At 38.5% G+C, this 20,399-nt stretch overlaps 1 protein-coding gene across 7 annotated transcripts; it reads left to right on the top strand.

Moving 5' to 3' along the window:
* Nucleotides 1–696: 696 nt before the first annotated feature.
* LOC123772656 (eukaryotic initiation factor 4A-I) lies at nucleotides 697–20,178 on the top strand. 7 transcript variants are annotated; one of them, XM_045765924.2, is made up of 12 exons: nucleotides 785–825; nucleotides 4,632–4,646; nucleotides 7,962–7,976; nucleotides 8,581–8,595; nucleotides 8,913–9,036; nucleotides 13,910–14,167; nucleotides 14,485–14,650; nucleotides 15,399–15,617; nucleotides 16,621–16,793; nucleotides 18,580–18,749; nucleotides 19,103–19,252; nucleotides 20,136–20,178. In XM_045765924.2, exons 1-11 carry the CDS (start codon nucleotides 800–802, stop codon nucleotides 19,245–19,247), a joined length of 1,326 nt encoding a protein of 441 aa, XP_045621880.2. In that variant the 5' UTR covers nucleotides 785–799; the 3' UTR covers nucleotides 19,248–19,252; nucleotides 20,136–20,178. The 7 variants fall into 7 exon arrangements, with proteins under 7 accessions (XP_045621884.1, XP_045621882.1, XP_045621880.2 ...); XM_045765923.2 differs by having other exon boundaries at nucleotides 19,103–20,178; XM_045765926.2 differs by lacking the exon at nucleotides 4,632–4,646 and having other exon boundaries at nucleotides 754–825; nucleotides 19,103–20,178.
* The last annotated feature ends 221 nt before the right edge of the window (nucleotides 20,179–20,399 follow it).

Here is a 20,399-nt window from a genome sequence, read left to right on the forward strand (position 1 = left end):
TAGTTCCTTTATTCTAGTTTTTAATTAATGATAAACGATTTATTGTTTTTAAAATTAGTAGACTTTCTGCCTGTGTATTTTTCCTATTGAAATATAAGCTAGAAATAAAAAAAATATGTAAAAGTATTTTAAAATATGATAATACACTTTAATTCATTTAATTTGTTTGTAAATAGTAATTGCAATGTTTCAGGCTTTATAGAAAAGATACCAGTTACAGAAAGTTAAGCAGATTAGGACTAAATTTATTTAAGTTATTCAATTTTTTTTTTATAATTACTGTATTCAAATTTATATATTATAATTCTGAAGCTAATGTCTGTATACTGTGGTAAAATATATGTAGCTTCTATATGAAAAGACTGAGAGTACCTATAGTAAAATTAGTTTATAAGATATAATTACCAGAGTGATAACATTACCAGAGTGATAACATGTTATCATTACCAGAGTGATAACACATCAATTTCTAACTGCAAAAGGGCAAATATTCAACTAATATCATTTAAATCCCCCGCCCTTGCGGCATCTTCGATGACGACATCTTCCGCCATGATGGGATTGCATTATATAAACTAGTCCCTTAAATCGAACACGAATATCCCCAAATGCAGGCCATTACAATGACTTTTAGCATATGAGAAAACGTATTTAACCAAATTTGGCACCTTCTGGTGCAAGGAAGGCTAATTTTGGAGTTAAATAGAGTGATTTGGGAGGGCAGAGCGGGGGCGGAGGAATACACTCATGTGGTAGACACATGCATGGTCCTTTGAAAGGACTTACTGTCACAGTCAAGATGTCTGACAAATACGATCACCAAAAGTAAGTGATTTCCGGCTTACCCGCCGCTCGTTGGCCCCCTCGCCCGCCGGGAGCCCCGCTCAGGGCTGGGCGGCGGGGCCTGGGTGATGAGGGAGGGCGTGAGGGCCGGGGTTTTGCCGTAATATGGCGGGGAAGGTGAGAGACTTGGCGCTGGTGTGGGGGTGTAATGGCGGCCACTGGGTCAGGTTGAGCGATCAGCTGGCCGCTATATTTATTGCCGGCCGGGGCCGCCTCCCTCCCTCTCACCCCCATTTGGTGGCCCTGGGCTGGTTTACTGTGTTATTTAGGGGTTTAAACCCCCGGTTTGTGGGTATTTTGGAGGGTGGGAATGGCGGGGTGGACGTGACAAGTGGCCCCCCGTCCCCCTCGGGAGGGTATTAAGGTGTATTTGTGATGGCCGTGAATGTTGTTGTATTATAGGTGTATGAAGTGTATTATAGGTCCACGGGTGGCCCCGCGGGGGTATAGTGGGCAAGGGTGTGTGTGTGTTGAGGGGTGGTGGCCAGGCCGCCGGTGGCCGGTTCTGTAATGGTGACCTGGGCCAGGTCTGGTGTGGCCTGGACCGTGGCCTTTGGGCCAGGTCTGGTGTGGCCTGGACCGTGGCCTTTGGGCCAGGTCTGGTGTCTCCTGGACCGTGGCCTTTGGGCCAGGTCTGGTGTGGCCTGGACCGTGGCCTTTGGGCCAGGTCTGGTGTGGCCTGGACCGTGGCCTTTGGGCCAGGTCTGGTGTGGCCTGGACCGTGGCCTTTGGGCCAGGTCTGGTGTGGCCTGGACCGTGGCCTTTGGGCCAGGTCTGGTGTCTCCTGGACCGTGGCCTTTGGGCCAGGTCTGGTGTGGCCTGGACCGTGGCCTTTGGGCCAGGTCTGGTGTCTCCTGGACCGTGGCCTTTGGGCCAGGTCTGGTGTCTCCTGGACCGTGGCCTTTGGGCCAGGTCTGGTGTGGCCTGGACCGTGGCCTTTGGGCCAGGTCTGGTGTCTCCTGGACCGTGGCCTTTGGGCCAGGTCTGGTGTGGCCTGGACCGTGGCCTTTTGGTCACGGTCCAGGCCACAAACCAAATAAAAGATAAGTACTCAATTCCACCTAAATTTTGTATCATTTAAAGTTTCTCAAATTAGCATACAATATTGAAAAAAAGTAAAGCCGTGCTAAAAATTTTAACATTCCTCAATGCCAGGGTACTGCCATTGTTAGTCTATTGCGTTCACTAATCCTCAGTTGTTTAATGCTGTTTGATCACATCTATGGATGAGATGTAGGATGAAGGTAGTACTAACAATATAGATTTTATTAAGACAAATTTTAGAGCATTGTGTTTGCATTCCCTTGGTGTAGGAGTTGAGATTACGGAATACAAATTGATTGATATTATTGGGGATACATAAGCAGTGTTTAAATTAATAATTTAATAATTCATTGTATTGGGGGACAGGCAGCCAGAGTATATTTATACATTACGCTTATATCGAGGTCACTTTTTTTTATGCGCAAGTTCTTATATTCTTGTACAGACACTAGCATGCATAGCATTTCGAGCAAGTCATTAATCCTAATTTTGCCCGGAATACGACCTGCCAAATCGTTTAACAACCAGGTACCCATTCACTGTTGGGTGAACAGGCTGCAGTTAGGCACCAAGAAAATCCCTGGCCAGGATTCGAACCCAGGCCAAAGTGCTCGCGAAACGCCAGGCGAGTGTTACCACTACGCCACAGGGACTGCACTGACAAATTACTGACATAACCCGCTCCCCCCGATGCAACCCACAAAAGTTGCCTAACTCATGGGTTTCCATTTACTGCTAGAGTAAAGGAAATATGCCCAACCATTTGTCTTGCCTCGGAATCTAACCCAGGATCTCCAATTACAAGTAGCAAAGCCAACTGGAAAATGTAGGGGTGAATGCTTGGATTTTCTGAAAGGGATTTGGATAAATTGTGCTTCCTGGAGTATGCAAAAGGAATTAAGTATAATTTACTTGATTAATCTAGCCTGGTTAAAAATGCTAAAATTTGGTTGAGGGGTTTGAATATTCAATTAGGTGAATGTTTCCTGTGGCAAATGTTCAAAATGGCTGTCTATATGTACTACTGTACTTGTATATGTACTACTGTACTTGTAGTAGAGTACTGTACTACTTCTGCAATCACTGTAAAATGAAGTTACTGATAAATGTTATCAGACTGAAATGATTGCTTCAAGGCCTAATTACTATACAAATGTTATGCCTTGATATTTTTATTCCTCAGTAAAGATTTTTTTTCCTAATTTGCATTTTTCACTTATCTCAATGAAGCTGATGCAGTTGCCCATCTAATAGAAATCATGTATTGTAAATACGCGATTTAAAGAGTAAAAAGTAAGAGTATCATAGTTAAAAAAATACAACATAATTAGCAATATTTAAATTTTACCAACAGAGCAGACGACTACCTGTTTAGAAGCTATTGATAAAATTTGTTTTAAATAAAAGCACAGTATTCCAAAATTATTGCACTTCAATATTGTAGGCTACAAGAAATGCCAAAATGATTTCATTATATACGATCCTGTAATTGTACAGTAAATTTATAAATTACTTTACTCCCATATTTCAAGCTGTATCACGGCAGATGTCTCACTGTCTAGTTAAACGCCATTGGGTGTGCCATAAACTAGATTGGTGACAGTGTACATAGCAGAGCACACACAAATCACAATAGCGTGTTGTTGTTTAAAACCCTGGTTTGTCTCGGAGACAGCAGGATCCAGTAGGTTCAGCAGAACTTGAGTTTCAACGCTTTTGACAATGTCGTAGCTCAGTCGATTAAGGCAGCATCTGGGATGCTCTCGGATGCAGGTTCGAATTCTCGTCATGGCCCTTGTGGATTTGTTCATTTTCATAGCAGAGCTTGACCCATATCTAGGTTGCCCTGCCCTTTGCAGTAATATACCAGTACACTGTACCAGAACCGTGCATAATGGCAATGTGTAATCATTCATAAATATTGTAGTCTCAAGTACAAATTTTGATATTAAGCATTTAATTTTTCTGTAATTGTTGGTTTAATTGCAGTATATTAGTTTTTAATGATTCAAAATTCATATGCTGTACTTATTTAATTTGAACCTTACCATTTTGAAGTTCATTGAATAGTTAAAGAATTATTATACAATTTAACATTACCAATTTTTTTTTTATCATGAAGAAAGTTATTCTGGTCTTGTTCATGCTGTAGATATAAAATTCAAGTTATTTCTCAGCGCTTTCATAGAAATATATCAGGTCTTGTGTATTTTAAGTATGGCAGTGTTATGCTGTGCGCATTGTTGGATACCAATTCATATCCCAGTGCTTAAATATAATTTGATAATTTGAAACTGACCTGTATGATGAACCTTGGATTGTTAAGATCAATATGAGGTACATTGCTAATTGGGTATACAGTATTAAAATAAAAGTACTTGAGTAACATGACTAATTTTATGAACAGATAGGATTAATTATGATTGCTTTTTAATATTTTTGCCCGGTAAGTCTCTATAAAGTGTTGCACCTTATTAGCCTGTATCAAACATCCACTATCATTAGGCTACATGCCCAGAAAGTGGTTTGTTTAAAACGCGTCTTCCAAGTGTGTGGCGGTCCACTCCAGTGATGCGTGGATTGGCATGATGCAGTCATACTGGCTTTGTGTGCTCTCCTAATAATTATCTCAATTTGATCAAATTTTATGTATTGCAAATCTTGATAAACATTTTACATTGGTATTGTTTTACTTTGCAAATACTGTACTGTATGGAGTTTTCTAACTTTTTCCTTGTCCACAGGGATGAGGAGTTCGGGTAAAGAAAACGGTTTGAAATTGCAAACATTAGGTTTTGAAGTTTTAATACAATTTCATGCATTATTAACATGCATTTTTTTTTCTCTAGTGTGGGTTTAGATGGTTTTGAAATTTTGTTTGGAAATATTTGCATGGTTTTTGTGTTGCTGTTAATGATCACAGTACTTTTAACAAGAAATTATATTCGATAATAGATTTTTGACTTGTTGGAAGTTCAATTACAGTTGGATTATGTTGTCTGATGAATGTTTAGTTTTTTCTAGGTCAAAGAGGCTTGCTTTAAATTATGGCATACAAAAGAAAAGTAGGCAGTGTTGCTAGTTTTTTGTTAACAAGGCTTTTTTTTTTTTTTTAAACTGACTGCATGGAGTCCTAACACTAAACCAAAACTATATTTTGACTTTTTATATAGTGTGAAATTATAAGTTGGTGTTTATCTGAATTTTTTATACAAAGTTACGTCCCAAAATCCTCTTGGCATCAATTTCAACTACTTCATGTCAATATCAGTACAGTAGCACCATACAACATAGTAATTTTTTGCTGTTAACTTTGCCAGGTGTGTGTAGATTGAATTAAAGTTTAGTTCAGAGTGCTGTTACAAGGATTTACTCTTTTAATGTGTGGAATTGTTTGAATTGCATGATTTCTTAAATTAGAAATGTAATGTTATTGCTAAATATTAAAATATGGAAGGCCATGTGCTTTCAAGTGTTACTGTAATTAATATAATCTTTTGAGGTTTCTGGGTGTTTACCTTGAGCAGTATGGCTGTAATTTGATAATACAGAAATGCTTGTATTGGAATGTAAAATTTAAAACTTGGTAATTGCCAGTCTTTGATGTTCTTGTTCGGCCGAAGAGCAAAAATTTGAGAGCACATAAAATTTTTATGGTTAAGTAAACTCATGAAGGTGCATTGTATGGACCAGTAGGCCCTTGCATTTCCCCTTATGTTCTTAATGCCTTATATTGGTAAATTCTTAGATTTTTTGGTAAAATTAACTTTTATGGAAAAAGATTGAAAGTACTGTACAATATTGTACTGTATCAGCATTTTCTGCTTTAAAGCTCAAGAAATTTGTGGTACGTTGTTTATTTAGTTCGCATACTTTCCTCTACTCGCCTTGCCATTTACCATTTATGGAATTCATTAGATTTAATTTGCATTCTTTCCTCTGCCCCCCTTGCAATTTACCATACTAAATTTAATGTTAAATTCGTCTTGTAATGGATATGTTTTCTGTATTAGCATGTATGTAATATATTGAAGATTAGCCAGTTAGGCTAGAGATGATAGGGGTTGGAAAATACAAAGTTTAGAGCAATTGTTCTTGATAATTTAGACTGACCAAACCTGTAAATGTCCAAATACTGTACTGCATAAGGCATATTCAATTTCAGAACAGCATAAGCAATCTTGTGTGTGCTCGAACCTAGATAAATTCATTTTCTTTAAAGATTCACTTATTTTAGATAATAGGTTGAAATTTAAATTTGTAGTCTTGGGATTAATAGCTCAGCATATGTACAAAGGAAGGGAGATATTGAAACATATGTACAAAGGAAGGGAGATATTGAAACATATGTACAAAGGAAGGGAGATATTGAAACATATGTACAAAGGAAGGGAGATATTGAAACATATGTACAAAGGAAGGGAGATATTGAAACTATGCCTCTTCTCCAGTATTTTAATTGACATTGTTTTTGTTGATGAAAACAAATGATTTTTTTTATATGCTGCAAGTTTCATAACATTAAATATTTTAAATGGGTTTACAGTTGCATCCTATGTGTAGTCAAGAAGATTGTTAAAAGTAGTCTTCTGCGTGAATATTTTTTTTTTACCTGCAACACTAGTGAAGTTTTGAATTTAATTAATGTAGAGGCTTATATATTTGAGAAGACATTATTTTTATTTATTAATGGTATATTAGATACTGTACTTAATTTTATTAAGCTCTTAACTGCTTGTTTTATCTATAAACTGGAGGGAATTAGTTACCTGGACCTGTCTTCAAAAAAAAAAAAAAAAAAAAAAAATTGTGGTACTTGTAACAATAGGAGTACAGTAAGTATTGTACTGTGGTTTATCACCCTCAATAGTACGCTTGCAAGCGATTTGGTCTCTTGCCCAGCATGGAAATAAGTCTGGAGGGTCTATCAAATTTCAGGGGTGGATAAATTTAGACTGGAATGTGAAGTAGATGGCAAGCCAGCTGGTAATGTTTACTGTACAGTACTTTCTCTGTAGGACTGAAGTTTACTCTTTTAATTTAATATATAATCTTTACAATGTTGTTAAATGCCATTTATCTTTTAAAATACAATATCTTCATGTTATCAAGGTTGAACCTTTTCATGTTGTATGCATATCATTTCAAATTTGTCAAAGGAATTTATTTGCATTGCAATAAAGTAGGTGATAATAAAATATACATTGAAAGGGTAGTGGCTTATGCTGTTACTGCTCTTGTAGTCTCAAATATGGCTCTCAAATAATCATACATGGCACATTTATCCTACTTAACAATCATAAATACTGTATAATTAGTAACTTTCAATTACATTTATGAACTTTGTATTATTTTGCCATTTTGCCTTACTGTAATACTTTGCCTTTGCAATACTGTATACTTACTGGTTTGTACAGTATTTACCATTTTCTGGTCCAGTAAGAGAATTCATTTAGTTACTACTTCTAGGAATACCCTTCAAAATTTATAAATTACATAACGTGTCTAATCTTCCCCGATTGCTCGTTTGAAGTTGAGCATGACGTTTATTGTACTATTTACCTTTCTGCTATTTATTTTCTCCAAATCATCCAAATATTTCTGGCTTGGTCTCTGCTTAAAAAATAAGTACGTGTACTAAACCTTAAAATGTTGACCTTTACATTCATGGGATTAAGTACATTGTCAAGCTCGTCTTCTCTTTTAATGTGACACACTCTGCATCTTATAATGTTGTACAGTACTAAACTGAACTAAGCTTTTACTCTGAATTATCAATTAATATAGTTTATGAATACTAGAGCTTTAATGTAAACTTGTTCATTTCCTAAATTGCATAGATGATTGTAATGATAATGACATGACTAAATACATGTTGGACAAAATGTTTAATTGTAATTCCCAGTTGTTGGAGTTGAATTAGAACTTTGTTCTAAGCTCTGGTTATTAACTTCGTAAATAATTGCAAATCTTATTATGTGGCACATCTAAAGCATGTATAATAATCTATGGTTTAGATTTTGGGCTTGGTTAAGACTTCTTGTTTTCTAAATCCACCTTTCTCTTCCCAACAGGGATGGGGAACCCAGGTAATGTTGACGTAGGCTAAACCGAGTGGAATCCTTCTTGTGATGTCACTATGAAGGACTTGGGAACCTCTTGAGTAAAGGATCTAAATTATAAGGCTTTCAATTTCTGGCCTTCTGGGAGGACTAATAATACTGTAGCAATCTTGAGAAAATCCACAGTAGCAGTGATGAGGATTCGAACCTGTGTGGGGTATTCTCAGATGCTCACTCTAAGTGACTATGCCACAGCATGGTTTAGAGCGTGCATCGGGGAATACCCAGCGCATAGGTTCAAATCCTCATCACGGGTGTTGTGGATTTTTTCATTGATTATTCACGATGTCTCTGTGAATAGCGATATTGTTGGAAATGCTTATTTTTGCATCCAGAGGGTCGATACTACAGTTAACTACAGTATAAATAAAATTTGTCTCGATAATGTAATTTTTACAGACTTGTATCATGACGTAGATGCAAGGCCTGTTTCAAATTTTGAAATATAATTTTTATATGGAGGTGCTATATTTGAAAAGCCTCCAGTTATAGGTTTTTGTGCTTTTAAATACATGTACAGTACTTTATTACTTGTAGAACTTGTTTCTAAAATTATTTATCTTTCTTGCAGAGATGGGGAAACACGGTAACTATTGAGATTGTATACAATTCTTGTGTGAAACTTTAAATTGAATTCATATTGCTATATACACTATTAAGATGTTTACATTAATAGTTTTAGTTGTAGTATTTAAAGCGTAGCCATTCATGAGTGCCTGTATCTAATGAAGTAAGCAACTTTATTGAATCATTACTTAGGTTATGGAGAGCAGAGTAAAATTGCTGATATTAGAGGCTCTTAAATATTAAAACACAATTTAGGGTTTGATTTTAGCTGTGTATTGAATTTTGATTTGTTGAAAGGAAAGTGTGTCCATGTTTTAACTGTTGTTGTTGTGCTAGGGACAGGGACGAAGACTGGGGCTCAGGTGGTGGCAACACCGGAGGAGGAAACACTGAACCCAAGGATTATGATGGCCCAGCTGGCATGGATGTGGATGGTGTTATTGAATCCAGCTGGACTGAGGTAATTACTTAATCAATAATCTTTAATCCTGATTTATTGTTTGAATTTTGTGATTATTATTCAGCAGTGTAGTTAGTGACTTGCATTTAGGTATCTCCATTGCAACTGTTTTGTCATGTTTGAGCTATTTTGTGGTTCCTTCCTGAGGCAAGATCTGGCAGGCCCCAATGTCTTGTTCAGTCAGAACGTACTGTGATTTTTTGTTATAAGCTTTGAGACTTGGAGGTGGTTGTTACTGAAGTGGGTTCTGGGCATTCTTAGTCTTCTCAAGCACAGACTGGAGCCTGGCTTGTCTTGTAATTACTTCTAGAAGGGAGTTGGTTGAGGCAGCCTGGAGGCACCCCACACACTACAACCGAGCTGGTCTGGCACTTATGCTACAACTTCTATTTTATTTATTTTTTTTAACACTCCCACTTGGTTTCCAGCAATGTTTCTTATTTGTTGGGAGGAGATTGAAGAGTCATGGCCCTCTAGTGCACCAATCTTGAGGTTATCTTAAGATTTTGGGGCTTTGGGTTCCCACGGCCCGGTCCTAGACCAAGCCTCGTTTTTGTTACACCCCCCTTTCCCAGGAAGCAGCCTGTAGCAGCTGTCTAACTCTTAGGTACCTATTTACTGCTAGGTGAACAGGGACATCAGGGTGAAAGAAACTGCTAATTTGTTTCCGCCTCCACCGGGCATCGAACCCCGAACCTAAGGACTACGAATCCTGAATGCCTACTGTCTTCTTGTTTAATCTGCAGTCTCCCATTTGGTCGTTCACCTCCTTGTGGAATTTCCCGATTTCAACCCATGATAGAAAGTCTTGCTTTCCTTGTCCTGTTCTTGTATTGGTGTTCTTAGTGGTATTAAGCAACTTGAATGTTCCTCAACATAGTCCTAAATAATCTTCTTGATTAATTCATATTAAATTCTCTTTTATATCTTTATTTCTTCATAGTTTGAAACTCTTTGATACTGTTGTTGGTGGTAAAGTTTCAACCTTTATCTTGTGCATTATTTATTCCATTTCTTGGAATCTTGCTCTTTGCTGTTTAGTTCATTTTTGATCTTGCAGATGAAGGGTCACAATATTGGGGTTATAAAGACCAAACCACACGTTAGAAAGTAAAGAAACTAGTAGAATCCAATTCCAATAGCCTTTTGGGAATTGTTAATGCAAAAGCAAATTGTAGCCATTCTGGGCTTGAAAATGTATAACATCAGTCTCGTCTCAAAAAATGCAGGCTACAGAACAGTAAATTCTGTACCACTCAGGAAAGAAATGAGTAGGCTTTGGCAAAGTCTAAGCACAATCCATTCATGTATATTTGCCTTCATATTACAAAGGCAAATAAGTATGAACTGAGGAGGGCCAGAAATAAGTGCATTAGGGCAGGAGGGGAGAGGAGAGGCAGTTTGAAAATGGCCACCTGTGAAACCACAGAGCTTTAGTTACTACAGCCATATGAGAAATACACAGTAAAGACCAAGGGCCAGATTCACAAAAGCACTTACGAATCTGTACATCTTTTCTCAATCTTTGACGGCTTTGTTTCCAATTATTTAACAGTTAATAAGCTCTGAAGCACCAGGAGGCTGTTTATAACAATAACAGGTGAATGGGAGGTTTTCATGCTTGTAAACTGTTTAATAAATGTAACCAAAGCCGTCAAAGATTGAGGAAAGATGTACACGTTCATAAGTGCTTTTGTGAATCTGGCCCCAAGTTTTTAGAAGGGAAAAAATGGAATACCTTCATAGGGTTGGAAACCTGTGAAGGTTTCCTATTATAGAAGATATAGTACTATTTGAAATGATCAGATCACCTGAAAGAATTTGATGCAAATAAAGCAGAACGACAATTTAAGATTAGTCCCCATAGTTGTAGCTGGATAGGGTTCTGGGAGGTCTTCTCGCCAAACCTGGCCCAGGGTCAGGCTTGACTTAAGAGAGCTTGGTCCAACAGGCTGTTGCTTGAAGCGGCTCGTAGGCCCACATATCCACCACAGCCCAGTTGGTCCAGCACTTCTTGAAAACTATCCAGCTTGAAGATGCCCATGTTTATTCTGGCACTATTACTTGTACTTGCTGGGTATAAGGGCTGGGAGGATGTTGAACAACAGTGGCCTTCTGAGGTTTATACAGTGCTCTCTGATTGTGCCTATGGCACCTCTGCTCTTTGCTGGCTATGTTCTGCATTTCCTTCCATGTTGTTCACTACAGTATGTTATTTTACTGTGTAAATTTGGGACCTGGCCCTCCAGGTTATTAGAGGCAGCCAGAATACTGTATGTAACCCTCGGATTAGGGTCTGTAATGTGGTATTAGTAATTGGGGAAATTTTCTGGTCTGCAAATGCGTTTGGAACCTCTAGGAACATCTGACTTTGTAACACAGCATGGTTTTAGAAAATTAATGCATTATGAAGTTGATAAATTTCTACAAGGTCACAGGTTTGGCAGGAGAGTGAATGGGTGGATTATATCTTCCTCAGTTGCCAAGAAAGACTGACATTGGCCTCACAAAAGGCTGAAATTTAATTTGAAAAGCATGCAAGAGTAATTGGAAGATAGTGGTGGCATGTTAGTATCTGACAAATGGAAACCATGGCTTTAGTCAAGAGGAAGTGGTAAGTGGGGTCCAATAGTGCACGGTTCTCTGAACATAACTTTTAGATTTGTTAATGACCTTACTGATGAGGTAGGATCGGGCATGATGTTTGCAGATGGTGCTGAAGTAATGAGAAGGGCTGAAGGTCACTTTGCAATGTTTCAGGACCTACCTAGACAGACTGCAGGAAAGAAATGACAGATTACTATTAAAGTTTAAGCCTCAAAAAAATATGAAGTGATTGTGAGAGGAGTTCAGAATAATAGGCAGAATGGCTTATGCAAGATTAGCAAATATAAGGTTGACTAGCTAAGAAATATAGCAGAATAATACACAGTACACTGCATATGATAGACCAGTTGTAGAGTATTCTGCTCCAAGATGTTAATTGTGGTAAAGGAATGGGGGGAAAAGCCCCGAGATTTGGCAAGCAACAGGTACTGAAGAGTAGAGACTTTAGCTGGGCACAAGTTAAGCAAACTGCAACTAATGACATTGAAAGGGGAGAAAAAGGCTAATGTTGAGCACATTATAAAAGATCCTATTACTAGATAAGCATCTGTTGTGGAAGCCTTGCGTGTGATTGGCAAGTTTGCTATAAAAAAAAGTTGAACATTGAATCCCAGAGCCAACTCGAAGGTAGACTTCAGCTTTTGCCAAGTTTATAAAGGTGGAAAAATCTGCGAATGTTCGCAAGTCTAGCTAAAATTGCATGGGCAGGCATGTGGCAGTGTCGGCTAATTCTCTCCAACACACTGTTGCCTTCATATGTTTTATCATATTAGTGCTATGCCATCCAAAATAGCTTGCGATGGTAGATTTTGAATGCCCAATAATACTAGACGTAAATAACACGTTATGTTAACATTAGAATTTGGTATTATATAATAGTACATAAGAGTATTATGTAGTGAGGAATGGCAGTTGGAATGATGAGGGCCAGAATAAGTTGGCTTGCTAGACAGCTACAGTATTATACAATTGATAAATTCTCCCAGTTAATTGTTTTCCATAAATTTGAGTTTGTTCCTTCGTTTTCTGGCATTTGCAAGCATTAAAGATACAAGAATAATGGGGAAATGGTAGTCGAGGAAATAATTCTCGTGAGAGCCTTGGAAGTATTGCTCTGGTGCTGCCTTTGGTATTTTCTTATTTGAAAGTGTTGCTATTAAGGTTTAAATAGAATGATGCATATAGTGTTATAGTGTTGTAAAATGTCATTGATGTAGGTAACTTGTTAACACTTTCGCCCGAGCATGACGCAGCATTGCGTCATCCGTTTACTGGCGGTAATACCGGGGATGACGCAGCATTGCGTCATCCACTTTAAATAATTGCCAAAAATCAGGTTTTTATCCGATTTTTTTGGGACTGGTTTTAAAATGTGCGCCGATGTCTTCCCATTTTCTTTGTTGAGCCTCGTGGCCCTCAGGTGGCTTGGCACACGATGTCGGCCCATTGTTTTCGCTCCACTGTTGTGACCAATGTCGCCTCCCCTCACATTTGAACATTTCAAACGTGTGAACATTTCGTCTATTTTCCGTGGCTATATTTCTTACTGCGGCTTTAGAAACTATCTACGCTTACTCCACGATGGATAGTAATCATGAATACTCCACGATGGATAGTGATCATGAACAAGGCCCTTCCAGGAAGAAAATTGTGAAAGAAAGGCTTGAAAAGGAAGGGAATTGGGAGTGTAGCTGGAAGGCGTCTGAGCGCTCACTCGCGGCTAACGCGTGGCCCGTCTTCAACTCGTCGGCGGTTGGAGTGTGACCAGGTTTTTAATTTTATATGCTAATGTTCCTCTAGAGAATTCTATTGCGAACCCATCGAGATCAAAATGAAAGACCTAGGACAAAAATTGAGGTGACCAGAGTGAAAATAGTGAAAACATTTTATTGCGTTTGCGCACTCCTGGGTAACTCATTCGCACTTTCTCTGTTTGCTGCGGGTAATTAGCCGGGCTTTTGGAGTTTATATGCATTTAGTGCTGTAGAGAATTCTATTGTGAACACAATGATACCAAATTTAATCTCGTAGGACGAGAATTAAGGTGACAAAGTTGAAGAGAGTATACACTTTTCAGAATTTACGCGCGCTCCCGTGACACCCTGGGTCCCATATCGCACAGTTGAAGGGTGGCGTGCGGGGTACGTCAAAGTGTTAATATGGGGAGACTGCCTTCCAATTTTTAGTTTGAAATAGTAACTTTAATTAGTATATTTTCAAGATTTAATATTTATTCAGTAACTCCATTTTTGTTTTGTTTTTGCAGGTAGCAACAAGCTTTGATGATATGAATTTAGGAGAATCTCTCTTACGAGGTATCTATGCCTATGGTTTTGAAAAACCATCTGCTATCCAGCAGCGTGCCATCTTGCCTTGCATTAAGGGACATGATGCCATTGCCCAGGCTCAGTCTGGTACTGGTAAAACTGCAACATTTTCTATCTCTATCCTTCAAAGAATTGATGTAAAGTCCGACGAGACGCAAGCTCTCATCCTGGCACCTACCAGAGAATTGGCTCAGCAGGTGAGTACTGTGTTTATAGTATTATCAACATAATTCAATATTTGTATATATTATATCCCAAGTCATTAGTAAACTAGAATTGTATGGAAGCCGTTTTCATTGTCTAGTCTTGTTAGTGAAAGTAATTTTCTTGCACTTTGCTTAGTGGGTCAAATTTTAACGTACTTTGAGTCTGATTTATTTGTAACAAGTAATTACAAACATTTTAAAGTGACAGGGGAAGATAATCAGGACACTGCCACTTGCTACAGCTTGGGGTAATTTCCTGATTGAGCAAGACACACAGTTTCAAACTAATACTTAAATGTGTTTTACAGATTCAAAAGGTGGTGCTTGCTCTGGGTGACTACATGAATGTGTCGTGCCATGCCTGTATTGGAGGCACAAACCTTCGTGAAGACATGCGACGTTTAGAGATGGGTGTTCAGATCATCGTGGGAACACCTGGTCGTGTATATGATATGATAAACCGCAGAGTTCTAAGTAAGTGTTATGATTGTGGCCACATTATTATTGTATCCCAGTTCTCTTAAATGTTCATATGGAAGTTTGAGGTGTTAATGCAGTTCCACTCAAATTGCATCCATAGTAAAGTGTATCAGTTGCTCACCTTTCACCTCCACTGTTAATCTCCCTCAACTGCAGCATCTTGACGAGCATAGTGTAATATTGACAGGCAGAGGTCACTCACCATAAGACATTGTTTAGACTTGTTAAACAGTTATAAATACAAATATTTTTTTAAATAGTATTGAGCCAACTAATTATATACTGAATAGTGTTTTAGTTATATAATGGTGGTATAATCAGTTTGTGCACATATAATTAGGTTCTCTAATAGTGGACAAAGAACAACCAGCCCAGTCATGTTATTTTCCCTAATTGCTATAAAATGTCCTGATCTTCGCTATTTCTCTAGGGAATAAGGTATATTATAATTACACTGTCTTCATGAAAGTATGAGCATTGTATGCTATATTTGGGACTATTATTTATGAATGTAAACTTTACTTAGAAGTGTGTTACTGCTGTGGTTGACTGGAGTGGCAGATGTTGTTGTCAGGAAGACAACAAAGAACCACAAATTAGGGGGCAGTTCCTTGGTTATTAAAGGTTTCAAATTATAGTTTTGCACCAGTTTTGACTACTTGTCCATATCTATATTGTTAATAGTTAAACTATATTAGTTTATTTGGCTTAAAATGCTTTTAACACATTCTTCTCTTTCCAGATCCCAAGAACATAAAGATGTTTGTTCTAGATGAGGCTGATGAAATGTTGTCTCGTGGTTTCAAGGATCAGATTTATGATGTCTTCCGCTTCCTTCCTAATGATGTGCAAGTGGTGCTGCTCTCTGCTACCATGCCTGCTGATGTGATGGACGTGACTACCAAGTTCATGAGGGACCCTATCACCATCTTGGTGAAGAAGGAAGAACTTACCCTGGAAGGTAGGATGGGTTTTAGTTTTCAGAAAGTGTCTTGGGTGGTGGTGGTGGTGGTGGTTGTTGTTGTTCGGCATTTTGCTGACCAGTCTTGTCTCCACCTGGCTTGTTGCCAGATCATGGGTGTTAAGATCGTGGGAACACCTGGTTCCAACATGGGTACACTGGAAAGTTAAATTTGTGCTAATTGTTGGGTGGTAGTTATTTTTCTTGTACAAAGCCTATATTACCTTTAACAGTAAATAGTTTAAAGGAGGATCTAATCATATTCATGACATGATGAGTACATACAGGAGGAAATTCTCACAATTTTCTCAGTGCACCATAAAGATCAATCAAGAGCATCCCTACATATTGTATTATTTTTAATCAAGCTTAACCAAGTTGAATATAATTTTGACATCATATATTGTAAGTTAAAAGGCAGCTAGTATCTTGATGATGAGAAAAAGTCTAATGTACATAAGGAAAGTTATTTTAAAATTAGTAAATAATTACATGAAGTATGTGGGATTTGGATGCTGAATTATGATGAAAATCCATAATACTTGCTGTTCTGTAGTTAATATACGCACTGCAATATTACACAATCCTGCAAATGTCATTTCTTGCGTATTATCTACTGGGGTTGCATTAATTTAAAAAAAATGCCAAATTCAAGTTATGCTGCGTTTTCTGGTGTCTCGCTAATTATTTCCAAGGTTAACTGAAGTGTATTCAAGTTTCTTTGTTGCGTTCTATCTTCCACTGTTCCTGCCATTTTAATTAAAGGCTTCTCTGATTAATGCTCTTAACACAATTCTAAACTCCCCCTCCCCCCCTCCTCCCCTCCTCCCCTCCTCCCCTAAAAAAAAAGTCCTGGAGGAAAATGTGAATGTAACCAGAAATAAGGTGAATCAAAGTGTTCCCAAACTCCAGGCCACAAAAGAGGGGTTGGGTCACTTATCTGTGTAAATCTTAATTCGGGTGTATACCTGCACTAAATAATATTTGATTCATTTCTTTACAGGTATTAAGCAGTTCTATGTGAATGTAGAGAAGGAGGATTGGAAGTTGGAGACTCTCTGTGATCTGTATGAAACTTTAACAATCACCCAGGCTGTGATCTTCTGCAACACCCGTAGGAAGGTCGATTGGCTCACTGACAAAATGCACCAGAGGGACTTCACGGTGTCTGCCATGGTCAGTTTGAATTAAATTTTTCTAAATATCATTTTTATTGACTGGGTCAGGCCTTGTGTGTTAATAGACAGGCTTAGCTGCCCTGGCTATTAACTGGCTGCCCGTCATCTTGAATAGTGCATAGTATTTTAACAAATCCCTAACAGCCAAAATATCATGTCCTTAGCCTGGTCTCCATTAGACAGCAGCTAATGGAGAAAGTCATACTCACCTATGCACAAAACATGAAAAAAGTCCCCAAAATAAGTTTTCATTATAAAATTAATAATTTGTAATGTATGCAAAATGTAAGACAAATACAAAAAAGTGAATATAGTTTTGAGTGGGTGAAGGTGCTCTGTAAGGCTGTGTCTGGCACTAATCAATGTCTGGTACTTGACTGCTGATGCTTCCTGTTTTGGCCTCAAATGGTTCACCGGTTGTTTTATCACTTGTCTTCATTTACAACCACAGAGCTATCATACCTGGTTGATGGGGTTCTGGGAGTTCTTCTACTCCCCAAGCCCGGCCCAAGGCCAGGCTTGACTTGTGAGAGTTTGGTCCACCAGGCTGTTGCTTGGAGCGGCCCGCAGGCCCACATACCCACCACAGCCCGGTTGATCCGGCACTCCTTGGAGGAATAAATCTAGTTTCCTCTTGAAGATGTCCACGGTTGTTCTGACAATATTTCTTATGCTTGCTGGGAGGACGTTGAACAACTGCGGACCTCTGATGTTTATACAGTGTTCTCTGATTGTGCCTATGGCACCTCTGCTCTTCACTGGTTCTATTCTGCATTTTCTTCCATATCGTTCACTCCAGTATGTTGTTATTTTGCTGTGTAGATTTGGTACTTGGCCCTCCAGTATCTTCCAGGTGTATATTATATCATGTCCATATTTTCATCATGCATGTAAAACCTAGACAATAATTGTTTACATTGTTGTATGATTACCCTAGTAATATTAATGTCAATAACTGCATTTTTACCATGAAATGGTAGCAGGATTTGTGTATGGGTCAAGGTAAAATCCATTACATCCACCTAGGTGTACTAGGTGAGTATCGACCTATTATATCCATATTTGCACCATACGTGTGAAATCCAGACAGTAATTGTTTAAATCACCTTTTGATAAAACTTCAGGCTCCCTAGGGATCGTCAATAGACTATAACCACAGCCTAAGGGTTAAGTCATAGTGGCTTGAAAAATTGAGTTAAGTTTTGTGTCCTTGGTTAGGTTCAGGCAATTTAGTACATCATTTTTATCATGATAAATACGACAGAACTGGCTGGGCTGAGCCCACCCCCCGCCTCCACCTGGTTGACTTGAAACATCATAGCGCCTTCAACCTTTTTATTCAAGCAGAGTTTTCAAAATTGATTAGTAGGAGATTGAAGAACCATGGACGTTGATGTTTAGCATTCTTAATAAACCCATACTGATGGTTTGGTTTATTGTACTCTTGTATCTTTTATGCCATTGTAATTTGTATCGTGCAGGTGTGGTATGTGGCATTTCCAGGCCTAGATTTATCTAGTCTTCACCATTCCTCACCGTTCTTGTCCTCTTTATTCCTTTGCCTCGACCATCCCTTGCTAGACAAAGGCTACTCGCACCCATTCCCTCCAAATCTGCCCAATTCCATACCTGTGGTCCAATTTTAATATACCCCTGTATTCTCTGCCCCATTTACAAGGGTAAAAAGGGCAGTCTGGTAAATGTTTGGTAAATTGCTGCTTCTGCATGTAACAAATGTTTTGCCTAACAGTAGTTAGTTTCTCAATGTGTTAATTTCGTTACAGCATGGAGATATGGACCAAAAGGAACGAGATGTTATTATGCGTGAATTCCGCTCCGGTTCGTCTCGTGTTCTGATCACTACTGACTTGTTGGCCCGAGGTATTGATGTTCAGCAGGTGTCCCTGGTTATCAACTATGACCTGCCAACCAACAGGGAGAACTACATTCATAGGTAAGGGAGATAACACGATTAAACGTCTTGAATATATGGCTATTTTTCTTAAAAAAAAAAAAAAAAACAGTTTTTCTAATTATGAATGCAGTAAGATTTTCTCAACTTTGACTGCAGACTATCGATATGCCTTCTGCAGATTTTTCCATGGCACATCTTTTGTCCCCCTTCAGAATTTATAATTGACTATTTTAGATCTGTGGAATACGCCTTGCCCTTCGTCAATCCACTTCCAGTAACTTAGATCACTTCCTCAATCAGCTTTGACCAAAATGCAAAATTTCAGTGTGGCAGGATTTTGTGTATTTGTAGGATTATTTTCTGCATAAAACAAATTCAAATTACTTATTCAGGATTGGTCGAGGTGGACGTTTTGGCCGAAAGGGTGTAGCTATTAACTTTGTGACTGCTGACGACACCAGAATTCTCCAGGACATTGAAGAGCACTACCGTACCTCAATTGAAGAGATGCCCATGAATGTGGCCGATTTGATTTAATCTAGGTGAGATATAGCGACAATAAGGCCTCGGTTGTTGTTGCTCTGCCCCCGCGCTGTCTTATTCGCCAATTGATTGTGCACGCTGCCTGCCCCATTTGAGAGCTGGCATCGTGATCTACTTGAGAGCTTGGACGCACTTGATCTGAATCGTGAGCAGTGTCTGAGCAGTGTTTCCTGGAAATCAATAGCCCCGCCAATTGAGCTCGTGGTTCCAGGTGGTAACCATATATTGCCTGTTTATTGTTAATATTCAGGTTCTGTATTTTCCATGGTTTCCAGCAGTAGTTAGTTTTAGGTATAAGAGATATAAAGGGCTTTAGCCCTGTTTTAATTTTTTGGAGATATATATATATACATTGTGAAAAAAACAACTTGAGGGTTTAGACAGAACCGCTCTTAGAAAGCGGCATTAGCCTGTCCACCCTCCCCTCTTCCTGTCTTTTTCTTTTTTCTGATCCTTCCCTTTATTACGTTGTAGCACATAACCTGTTGATGTCACCCTTTATATTCTACAAGTTTTACTTGTTTCTGCAACTTATGATGTCAAGTATGGGGAATAAATGCAATTTTAGTTGCACTTGCAGTAAAACAGCAGATACCCAGATTCAGTTTTTCAATTATACAATCATTGTATCTGCTATAGCTTTCGTTTGTTTAAGGAAGATAGTATTAGGTGTATGGCACGGATATTATATCCAAAAGAGGCGACGTCGGAAATCTCTGTTAAAATGTATGCGACCTCTTGGTGTATTTATTAATAAAACTTGTAAACACCACACTGGAATCCTTTTATTAGTTCATCTAGTCCCTTTTTGGGGATAAATATTGTTGCTTCACGGGGGGGAGAAGTTGGTGGCTAGATTTAATCATATTTTTGTATTTGCAGGTCACGACAGCTGTGATTCACGGTCAATAAAGCACCAAGTCACCATACTTGTGTAATTACCTGTTACCTTTTAGTATCCCTTGTCTGGAAGGATTTTGGTGCTGCTAGGGTTTTATATTCAATGTGATGTGGGTAAACTGCTGGAATTCCAGACAGTAAATTCTGCAAATTTCCTCCCGGGATATAAACAAAAATGGGTAATTCTGTATTGGCATTGACATTAATAATCGGTTAAAAGTAAGGCTAATAAAGGCCTTGCATTGT

This window comes from Procambarus clarkii, chromosome 50 (genome assembly GCF_040958095.1).
Source record: "Procambarus clarkii isolate CNS0578487 chromosome 50, FALCON_Pclarkii_2.0, whole genome shotgun sequence".
Classification (NCBI taxonomy): domain Eukaryota; kingdom Metazoa; phylum Arthropoda; class Malacostraca; order Decapoda; family Cambaridae; genus Procambarus; species Procambarus clarkii.

Coding starts and splice junctions, on each gene's coding strand:
- LOC123772656 (XM_045765926.2), top strand. CDS start 761: ATGCATGGTCCTTTGAAAGGACTTACTGTCACAGTCAAGATGTCTGAC. Junction 14,168..14,484: donor CCAGAGAATTGGCTCAGCAG/GTGAGTACTGTG, acceptor TGTGTTTTACAG/ATTCAAAAGGTGGTGCTTGC. Junction 18,750..19,102: donor AGGGAGAACTACATTCATAG/GTAAGGGAGATA, acceptor TTACTTATTCAG/GATTGGTCGAGGTGGACGTT.